General features: G+C 41.3%; 1 protein-coding gene across 1 annotated transcript in view; it reads right to left on the bottom strand.

The window, feature by feature from the left end:
* CDKAL1 (CDK5 regulatory subunit associated protein 1-like 1) overlaps window positions 1-11,445 on the bottom strand; it is an 886,114-nt gene that overhangs the window by 318,809 nt on the left and 555,860 nt on the right. Inside the window, exon 9 of the mRNA XM_006888658.1 lies at window positions 1,631-1,776. Within this exon, the coding sequence (XP_006888720.1) occupies window positions 1,631-1,776 (146 nt within the window). The remainder of the gene's footprint in view (window positions 1-1,630; window positions 1,777-11,445) is intronic.

An 11,445-nucleotide genomic window follows, 5' to 3' on the forward strand; every position in this document is an offset into this window, starting at 1 on the left:
TTGTACATAGGGTTTTCAGAGGCCTGCTATTTCAGAAGTGGATGGCCAATCCTTCTTCCTAGTCTGTCTTAATGTGAATTTTCAGATTAAAAGATGTATTAGACAGACCAGCAAAAAATTTCACAGGTGCAACACTTCTTTGCTGTTTTGTAACTCATATTCACCAATGACAGTGTGCAAAAAAACTCCCTTACGTGAGACGAATTTAAGAAAAAACTAGAAAATAAATGCAAAGAAGGGGTCTATGACAACAAAAGGCATTTAATACAAAAAGCCTTACTCTTTAGCCTTGAATTCAAGTCTGTTCAATATATATAAGTATGAAGAGATGGTATGACTTATTAATACAGTGCTTTCTATTTGGAACATTTTCATTTCAGTAAGTGCAATTATGAATTCTTGGAATTAACTGACCATCTAGTCACTTATTTGACTATTAGAAAAACTAGTTTATTTGTTTGCATGTCCTCTGTTTTTCTCCTTGGTGGTTAGGATAATTGAAAAATGCCTCCAGGTGGGTGTAAAAATTCAAAAGCTAATAGTATAGTGGAGAAGGAAGGAGCAAGTGGAAATGAAGAAAACAATTCTGAAGGAATTAAGTAGTCAGGAGTCAGGAAAAGTGACTCGTTAAAGGTGGAAAAAATAATTGCTTACCATTTGTATAAAGCAATCATATCCATGTAGTGCTTTGACATGTACAAAAGTACATAATTATAAACAAGATGGTGGTAATAAAATGCTGTCTCTTAATTGAGAAAAACAACAGAGAAAAATGATGGAAAATAGGAAGACCCAGGCCACAAATATGCAAAGATAATTGATATATCCCCAGAAGGCAGAACAATGCCCTCTGCTTGGGAAAGCTCCCCATGACCTTGGCCAGGACTTCCATTTCCTGCCTTGTATAATCACAGCCGGCAATCAATGTTTTGTGATGAGGAGGAGGAGGATCTATGAAGAACATAATTACAGACTGTAAGTGTTTTCTGTGGAAACAAAATTATTGTTGACGTCTGAGACTCTGTAAATATGCCTTAGTTCTGGTCAATAACAATTTGAACTTTAAAATATAGGAACCCAAAGCCTCCTTATAAATCACTACTACAGGAATTAGTGTGTGAAAGACAAGACAGTCCATACTACTATTCCCCAAAACCTACACACACAAATAAAATGGGGGTGAAGGGGAAAGGCAAGATACTTAATAGAATATTCTTTTTTGTACAAGCACGGTTTGGACCATGTCCATGTCAAAACTAGCTCACATTTTTATTTTTTTTAAAGCCACATAAAAGAAGATTTAAGCAGAGCACAGCTAAAACGGTTTTCACCTACCAAGTCAGGTATAAAAATAATCATAACTCACATTACCTGCAAAAGACTGGCAAACTTACAGAAACTAATGGCGTGTCACACACAGATGGAAGGTGGATATATACTGAGGAGAAAGAAGAAACCAACCACATCAAGGGTGCTTGAGGAAATGCAAAGGCTTTGAAAGCTGTGAAAAATGCTCACCCTCTCTCTTACCTTTAATTGTGAGCCGGCAAGAAGTGTATTTTGCCACATGCTTTTGTGGGTGAGCGAGGGAGAGAGGCATGGTTATTTTCTTAAGTACTAACAGACTTACTTCTCTTTCAGAAAATCCACTACTCTTTTGAAGTCAGCCACGCAGTATTCTCTTTTCATTTCCATGAGCACGGTATCAGACGCAGACTGGACTGGGATGTGCAGAAATGCATAGACTCTGGGATGATTGAGGATTTTTGCCATTTCCTTAAAAAAAAACAAAAAAAAAAACCAAAGAGAAAGCATTAATCATCTGAACAAATCAGGGAAAGGTTCCACTCAGATCAACATGCTCTCGTGGAAGCAAATCAACACAGCTGAAAACAGACCTATCATCAAGGCTCTTCAAGTCAATGTCAATGGGTAATATTCATTGATGACATCTGGGGATTTAAATTACTTTTTGAATATTCCATTTATTTATTTGTTCATATTCACCATCATTCTTAGGTGATAAAACAGGTGTACGGGTGTTTGTATGCGTGCAAGTAATGCTTAAAGATTACAAAATACTTCAAAAGAAATACTGTTCCACTCTCTTCAAAGAAGTGGGGTGTTCTGTCTTGTCATACAAGAAGAAGAAATTGCAGTGAAGTTCTTTGTGTTGGAAAAGTAAAATCTGTTGCCATTAATTTGATTCCGACTCAAAGTAACATTCTAGGACAGAGAACTGGGCTCTAGTGTTTCCAAATTTATAAACATTTACACAAGTAGCCTGCCAAATGAATTGGCTGGTGGGTCCAAATTACCTTCTGTAAGCAAGCAAGCATCTTAACCACTGTACCACCAGGGTTCCTACTTTGAAAAAGAAAGTTTCCCAAATTAAGTGTTGTTGTGGTCCTTATGTGATGTGCCATTACCAAGTCTTCTATGATTCACAGTGACACTATGAACATCCCTGTTTTATCCTGAGCCCCACTCACCGTCTTGACTCACCTGACCACACTGCCATAGTTACTATATCAATCTATCTCATTCAGGATGGACAATCTCCTCCCATATGATATACTGTCTTTAAAAAGCCACTAGAGGGTCAGCTATGGGTGGTTCTGACTCGATGGCATACACCACCACCATAGCGGGGGGGGTGGGTGGGAAAGCAGTCTACAAGTCACTTGGGTTTGGTTTATTTTAAAATATATATATATATACATCCCCATTTATCTTGGATTAGTGACATATATTTTTAAAGTATCTATTAAGTGCAAGGCACAGGTCTAGACAAGGAGCTAATCAGTTCACAACTGTCAGCCTCGTCCTGTAACTTGTAGAGTTCAAATGGTGAGAAAAAGAGAGGACAGGAAGAGTACGTTATCTTGGAAAGTTAAAGGGAACACATGTGAACGAATTAAATTAGGAATCACCAAGCAAAGATTAAAAAAAAGAAGAAGAAGAAGGGGGGTGACCATGGTAAAGCTGTGGGAGCTTAAGCATTTATGCAAGCAATGAGAAAATGGATTTATTTAGCCCTTCTCCACCACTGCACGCTGTCAAGCCATTAATTTGCAAGAGGGAGAGTGCTAGCAAGCAAAGAGTTCAATAAGTGGTAAAAATGTCCAGAAATGAGCCGCTCTTTAATAACTTGCATGTGTTCGGTAATTTTTAGTTTTCAAAGCATGGATCTTTCACATTTGCTATCACATTTTATCCTTAGAAAATATTCTGAGAGATCAGATGGTGTTAAAGAGCCTGCAAGTTTCATACACAGTCACAATGTAGTGATTCTGGGGTCAGTCAGTCATATGGATCTACTATGCCTCTTGTTCCTCTAGCTTCCTTCCATTGACCTTGAATATTAGCATTTTCACAAAAGCCCAGTGGAAGAAATGGGAGCTTAACTCAAACCACTCACCTTCTTAGTAACTGAATTTGTGGATATTTTTTCCTCTATATATTCTCTACCAGGAATTAACATATTTCAGCTAACAGATGCTGCCCTGGACGTGCTCACCAAGTTGTACTAAGAAATCTGGAGAACCACCACTTGGCCAACTGACTGGAAGAGATCTATATTTGTTCCCATTCCAAAGAAAGGTGACCCAACAGAGTGTGGAAACTACAGAACAGTGTCATTGATTTCACATGCAAGCAAGATTCTACTGAAGATCAGCAGAGAACTGCCAGAAGTCCAGGCGGGTTTAGAAGGGGTTGTGGTACTAGGGATATTGTAGCTGATGTTAGATGGATCTTGGCTGAAAGCAGGGAATACAAGAAGAATGTCTATCTGTGTTTTATTGACTATGCAAAGGCGTTTGACTGTGTGGATCATAACAGACTGTGGCTGACTCTGAGAAGAATGGGAATTCCAGAACACTTGATCATGCTAATGAGAAACCTATACTTGGACCAAGAGGCAGTTGTCAGAAAAGAGCAAGGAAACACTGCATGGTTCAAAATTGTGAAGGACGTATGCAAGGTATGTGTCCTGTCTCCCTACCTTTTCAACCTGTATGCAGAACAGATTATCTGGGAGGCTGGGCTCTATGAGGAGAAATGTGAGGTCAGGATTGGTGGAAGATCTATCAACAATCTGCATTATGTAGATGACACAACCCTGATTGCTGAAACTGATTAGGACCTGAAGTGCTTGCTGCAGAGGGTCAAGGACTGCAGCCTCCAATATGGATTGAGTCGCAATATCAAGAAGACAAAGATTGTCACCACTGGGCCAATTGGCAGCATCAGGATGGATGGTGAAGAGATTGAGATTGTTCACAGCTTTAGTTTGCTTGGCTCCACAGTCAACACTCTTGGCACCAGCAGCCAGGTAATTAAAGGAATTATTGAGATAGGAAAGTCTGCTATTAGGGACCTTTCCAAAGTATTAAAGAGCAATGGTGTCTCTCTGGAGACTAAGGTGTGTCTGATACAGGCCCTCGTCTTTGCAATCACTTGTTATGCATCAGAGAGTTGGACAATGACTAAGGAAGATAGAAGGAGAATTGATGCCTTTGAGCTGTCGTGTTGGAGAAGAGTATTGAGGGTACCATGGACTGCTAGGAAAACAAACAGATTCATCCTGGAGACGGTTACACCGGGTGGCTCCTTGGAGGCAATGATTCTGAGGCTTCGTCTAACATACTTTGGACATGTTGTAAGGAGGGACTGGTCCTTGGAGAGGGACAATCATGCTTGGTCAGGTGGAGGAACAGCACAGGAGGGGATGGCCCTCTATGAGGTGGACTGATTCAGTGACTGGGGTAATCGGGATGGGTGTATCAGAGACAGTGTGATTGGCACAGGACAGAGCAGAGTTTAGGGCTATTGTACATAGGGTCGCTATGAGTCACAAACAACTTGATGGCACATAACACCACCACCAGGAATTAAAAGGCATATATGTTGTTATGTGTCATCCAGTCATCTGCAACTCACAATGACCCTAAGTACAATAGGTCTGAACTCTGGCCTATCCTGAGCCAGTCTTGACTCTGACACACCTATTCCATTACCCCAGTTACTGTGTCAATCCATTAGGGTCTTTTTATCTTGCATTGTCCCTCCACCCTTCCAAGCCTGATGTCATTCTCCAAGGACTTGTTCTTTCTGGCCACATGCCCAAAATATGTGCGACAGAGTTTCTAAATCCTTGCCTCCAAGGAGCAGCTTGGTTTTATCCTCTCCAAGGAATACATATAGTTTACACAAGTAGGAGTGGCATCCACTTCCTAAACAGCACGCCTCTGGAAACTATGAACTTCGAGAAACAACTATAATTATAGAAAGGCTTCAGGCCTTTTGCTCATGAGGTCACTATGAGTCATGCTAGACTCGATGGCAATCAACACCACCACAACTGAAATTGGTGTTAAAGAACTTCTTAAGTAGATAGATAGCTGGCAACACACAATCTGCGGATAATGTGCTATGCTTCCTGGTTAAGCACTTAGTCAACAGGCTTTTTATATTCTTATTCAACACACACTGTACATAAAACTGAAGTGGAGAAACATTTACTAGTGTGTACCCACCATAAAAACACATGATTCCCATGCTTTCAGGTTTCTCATTTCTAAGGTTCTCTCAAAAGCTTAAGAAAAGCAATTGTACAAATAGCTGTCTTTTAAAGGGCCAGGACTCACAGGGTCTGAGAGCTTTCAGTCCGTCCACTGTGGTGAGAAATGATGCCTTAACACATAGTTGGCACCTGCTGCTGACCCAGCTCCTACTTAAAGCACAAGATACAGCTCATAGAGGTTTTACTGGCTAGTTTACGAAACAGATCTCTGGGTCTTTCACCCTAGTCCAGCTTCATCTAGGAGCTCCACTAAAACCCGTTCAATCTAAAAATAATGTGCAAGCTTTCACAACCAGTAAACCCAAACTCTCCCCTCCCAATCTCTTTTCCTCACTTAAACAAAATGGAAATAGGGATCATACCATATCATAATGAGATTAAATTAAGATAATCTATTATGTAATCTTGCCTCCAGAAACCCTATGAACTTGAAGAGAGGATGAAAAACACACAAATGTTGAGGACTTTCCTTCATAGGGTCGCTATGAGTTGCCTGAAACTTGACGGCACTTAACAACAATAACATCAACATAGAGAGAGAGATCAGTTGGCCCAGTGGACAGAAAGCGATGCTACCAAACCAAAGGTGGGTAACTTTTAATCCACGGCCCTCAGGCCTATCTTTCATTATATTTGTTCAGACATTCCTCTAGGTCGTATAGCCCTGGCATACAAGTTGCCGTACAGCAGTAACTTGTGGTTGCTGTGAGGCTGAACACTGTGACACTGATGTGTGTCAAATGCCTTAATGGTTGGTTACCCAATGCTGACAGAGAGTGGGCTGGAGCTCCCCGATTACAACAAGCTTGGAAGGAGGAGTGGCATCCACTTCCGTAACTGCTTGCCTCTGGAAACCCTATGAACCTGGAGAGAGGATTAAAGACACCCAAGCGTTGAGGACTCTACTTCATAGGGTCACTATGAGTCGTCTGCGACTCGATGGCATTTAACAACAACAGCAACAGTATGTAAATTGTCTAATGGCACGGAACAACAACTTGTCTAATATTATTCTTCAATATTAGTCTTCTTTGGAAAGCATTTAAAGTTCATGGTAACACAGTTTTATAGTGATTAATAGGAACCTACAAAAAAATTAGTACCAAGGAGTATTGATTGTGGATCCAAGTAATTAACATCTTTGGTACCAGCAGTGAGGAAATGAGGAGACGTATTGCACTTGGAAAATCTGCAGTCAAGGATCTTTCCAAATTACTGAGGAGCAATGATGTTAGAGGACTAAGGTACATCTCATTCAGGCCATGGTCTTTCTGATCACTTGCTATGCATCTGAGAGCTCGACAATTTATAAAGATGACAGAAGAAGAATTAATGCCTTTGTGCTCTGATATTGGAGAAGAGTACTGAACATTCCATGGACTGCCAAAAGAACAAACAATATGTCTTGGAAAAAGTGCAATAAGAGTGCTACTTGGAGGCAAAGATGATAAAGCTTTACCTCACATACCTTGGACATGTCACTAAGAGGGCTATGCCTTGGAAAGAGGCATGAAATAGGAAAGTCAGGGGGTTGGTAAAGGAAATAAAGATCTTCAACCAGGTAGATTGACAGAGTGACTGCTGCAGTGGACTCTAATGTGTCAGGAACTGTGGAAATGGCACAAGACAAAAGAGGATTCGGGCCAGTTTTTCATAGGGTCGATCTCAACATGATGGCACCTATCAACAAAATCATCATCAACAGTCTTTGATCTTCTGTTCCAAGGGTTTCAAGCCCTCCTCACTTTCAGCAAGCAAGGCTGTGTCTTGTGCATAATGCAAAGGCTTCCTCTGATCCTGATGCCACATTCTTCTTTAAAGCTTCATCTCACATAATTTGAGCATGTCGCTAGGAAGGGCTATTCTTTGGAGAGGGACATCATGCTTGGAAAGGTAGAGGGTCAGTGAAACAGAGGAAGACTCCTGACGAGAGAGATTGATACAGTGACTGCCCCAATGGACTGTAGTGTGTCAGAGATGAAGAGGATGACACAGGATAGGGCGGGGTTCAGATCTGTTGTTCTAGGGTCACTATGAGTCCTACTCGACTCATCAGTACCTAACAGCAATAACAACATCTATTAATAAGGACCCTCTGATGACTCAGCGGTAAGGAGTTGCTCTGTCTACCGAAGGGAAGGTGGTTCAAATCCATTAGGAGCTTTGTGGGAGGAAGACAGGCAGTCTCCTCTTGTGTGATTTACAGTCTCTGAACTCCCCGGCAGGGTCAGCTATGAATTGGTTCTGACTCGGTAATACATAACAGTATCATCAATAAATAAGGATGCCTGAGAATGTTCCATTTAACATGCCAGGATCCTAACCAAAACGTCAGCAGTTCAAATCCACCAGGCACTCTGAGGGAGAAAGACGGTCTCACCTCATAAAAATTTTCAGCCTAAGAAGCCTAACAAGAGAGTCACTCTGTATTAAAAAAGATTTGACAACAGGGGGATGAAGCAGTAGCACAGCTTTCCAATGAGCAAGTTTCTTAAGGGGGATTTGAAGGAGGAAGAGCTTGTACTGGCTTGCTTTTAATAAATGTGTAAAGGGTTTACCAGCAAATGTGACCGTGGGCCAGAAAGGGGAGAAGTTTCCCTTGGAAACACTGAGGGTGGCCTACGACTATAAACAGGATACTGAAGCATCCCCTCTCCCCACCCCCCGTTATAGTCAGGCAATTTACAAATTAAAATGGTAACAGCAAACAAAGATAAATCAATCTAGTGGTGGTTTTTCCTTTGGTTCTTCAGATGTAACTCTTCGCATCAGTAATTATGTTCTACTCCACACACACCACAAATATTACAACTTTATAATGGTAGACACTAACACACAAAATAGCAATAAATTTGTCCCTTAATTAAGGTCTATATTTCTCTCATTAAAAGAGTCATAATTTAACAAAGATTAATGTACCCAAAAAGCAGACTTGGTGGTGCAGTGCTTCAGCACTCGTTTGCTAACTGAAAGGCCGTTCATTCATCGACACTGAGTCAGAATCTCAAGGGTGAGCTTTCCCACAGGGTTTCCGAGGCTGTAAACAGTAGAGGTAGAGTATTACGGATCTTTCTCTCAGGGACTCACTAGTGGGTTCAAACTGCCAGGAAGGCATGACAAGATCAGCAGGTCTAAACTGATAGCAGTTCTCGGGAGGAAAAACCCAGGCAATCTGCTCCCATTCAGAACGCAGCCTATGAAATCCCCCATGCAGTTCTACTCTATCCTCTAGGATCTCTATGACATGTAAGCAACCCAACAGCACATGCCAAGAAGAAATGTAGTCCGAAGACTACTTCTTTTGTTTTATTCCTTCTATCCCTCTTTGTTTTCAGCACCTGAGTTAAGGCTAATCTTTCCCTTTCATAATCTTTTTCATACTTAAAGTTCAGCTTACACTTGCAGGATCACCCTTTCTATGACTCCTCAGTGATCTACTCCTGGTGTTACTTCCTCTCTGCGACAGGAGTTCTTAGATGGTGCAAGTAGTTAAGAGACCAGGCGTTAATCAAGAAGTTAAAGGGTCAAGTCTACTCAGAGGTAGCTAGGAAGAAGAGCCTGGTGATCTCCTTCTGAAAAATGACGCATGGCGGTCATCATGAGTTAGAAACAACTCAACAGCAACCGGACCAGACCTTACAACAAAATCATGACTCTCCACCAAAACGGAAAATGCCATGGGCAGGCATTATATTTTACTCCTCTCTGTTATTGGAGTTCTGGTGGCTTAGTGGGAAAGAATTACACTGTCAACAAAAAGGCATGTAGTTTGAATCCCCCAGTTGCACTGTGGAAGAAAGATAGGCAATCTCCTCCTGTGCAATTAACTGCCTCTGAAAAATCTCTGGAGTGTCAGCTATGAGTTAGTTATGACTTGACAGTATACAACAACATTACAATTGCTCTTATGGTATAAGCTAACCCACAGGCAGTCAGTTCAAACCCACCAGCAGCTCCTGAGGGGAAAGATGCATAATCTCTTCCCAAGCAATTTATAGCTTCTAAAAACACTGGAAGAGAGCTCCAGTGCCCTACTTGTACGTAGCTGTACTGCAACCCCAAAGGCACACGGCTCTAATCCACCAGCTGCTCTGCAGGAGAAGGACGGGCAATCTCCTCCTGTGTGATCTGCTGCCTCTGAAAACCTCTTGGAGGGTCAGCTATGGGTCAGCTCAGATGTGACAGCACACAACATGAGCTGACTCTGACTCAACCATCATGAGTGAGTGAGATATCCCTCCAATGGTTGAAGTACACCAACAAACATTAAACAATAAATCTAGTTTAAAACCATATTACCACATAAAGAGATTTAAAATCCCATTCATCACAATTCAGTTTGCCTGCAGCAGGTAAACAAACACATGTTCTGGCATGTCTTAATTTTGAGCAAGTAGCTATAAGTGAACTGAAAAATAAATACAAACATAAATCACAATCAAAACCTTTCCTAGGTAGTCCCCTCAGGGGATATGCTTCTAATGGACTGGTGGATTTTAGATTGAAATCACAATCTATTTTCTTCTAGAAATAAACAAATCAGATCCAGTACCTTCAAGCCATTTCTGACTCATGTTGTTGTGGCTGTGTGTTGTCAAGAGGGAATGGATTCAGCTGTTCTCCAGCAAGTTTTCAGAGTTAGTTGCATGGAAGGAGACTTCCCACGCTTCTCCTGCGAAGCAGCTGGTGGATTTGAACTGTGTATCTGTGTATCTTTGTGTTGGCAGTGCAATTCCTTACCATTAAGCCACCAGGTCTGGCTGACAGGTTAAACAAGTGTTTTAAGCACTGTATTACCAGTACTTGTCTTATTCTTACGAAAACAATTAATAAATCAAGTGTGCAGTAACCAAAAGAAAAAGAGACTCTTCAAAATACAGTTCAAAAACATAGTTCACAGAATAACTGTAGCCATGAGTAGCTATGTTCTGAGCAGAGACAGCCTATGATGAATACGTGTGTGGTCATGGGTGCACATGTGTGATATGTACGCATCTGTGTGTAAACATGCACATATTCTAGAGCTCTGGTAGCAGCAAGTGTTAAAATCTTACTATAAGATCCTTTACCATGTAAGAGTTGATGCATTAGGCACAGTTAGTTATATGTTGGGCCATGACGGAAAAAATCTGGAATTTTAATTCCACCAGCTGCTTCAAGGGAGAAAGAGATGAAGTAGCTCCCAGTAAGATTCACAAACCTTGCAAACCTGATGGTTAAGTTCTACACTGTTTTAATAGGGTCACTATGACTGGTGGGGTATTCCACAGCACGGTGTGCGGTGAACCAAAGAGGTGTGTGCTTGAATCCACTGGCTGCTTCCTGGCAGAAAGGTGGGCCATCTTCTCTTACAGACTCAATGATGTGACGGAGTGTCGCTCGCTGTGAGTCGGGACTGAATCCAATGCAGTAAGTCTGGATGTGAGTGTAATGAGTCGAGACCAATTCATTACTGGTGGGTTTGATCTGAGGTAGATAGTAAGGCTGCTTAAAATGCAGGCTATTAACTATTTTATAAGCAGAAACCAGAGAATGAGTAAGGAAGCCAATTAAGTCAATATCTCTAACGTGGACTTCTACAGAGAATGAATGTCTTATAATTCCTTAACAAGACTGACTGACAAAATGACTGCAATGGTGGGCTTAAGCACGGCAGAAACCATGATGGTGGCATAGGACTGGGCAAGGTTCTGATCTGCTGCTTTCACAGGGACGTGGTGACTTGCAGTCTGCTTGACAGCATCTAACAACAACAACAATCTTTTAAAAAGTGGTAATCGGCTAAATGGTTAGTTGTTTTTATGAATTTAAAAAACAAATGGTACTGGTACAATGACAGACACATAGATGAATGGAAT

The sequence above is a fragment of the Elephantulus edwardii genome, unplaced genomic scaffold (genome assembly GCF_000299155.1).
Source record: "Elephantulus edwardii isolate Elephantulus edwardi_28Jun2011 unplaced genomic scaffold, EleEdw1.0 scaffold00070, whole genome shotgun sequence".
Taxonomy (NCBI): domain Eukaryota; kingdom Metazoa; phylum Chordata; class Mammalia; order Macroscelidea; family Macroscelididae; genus Elephantulus; species Elephantulus edwardii.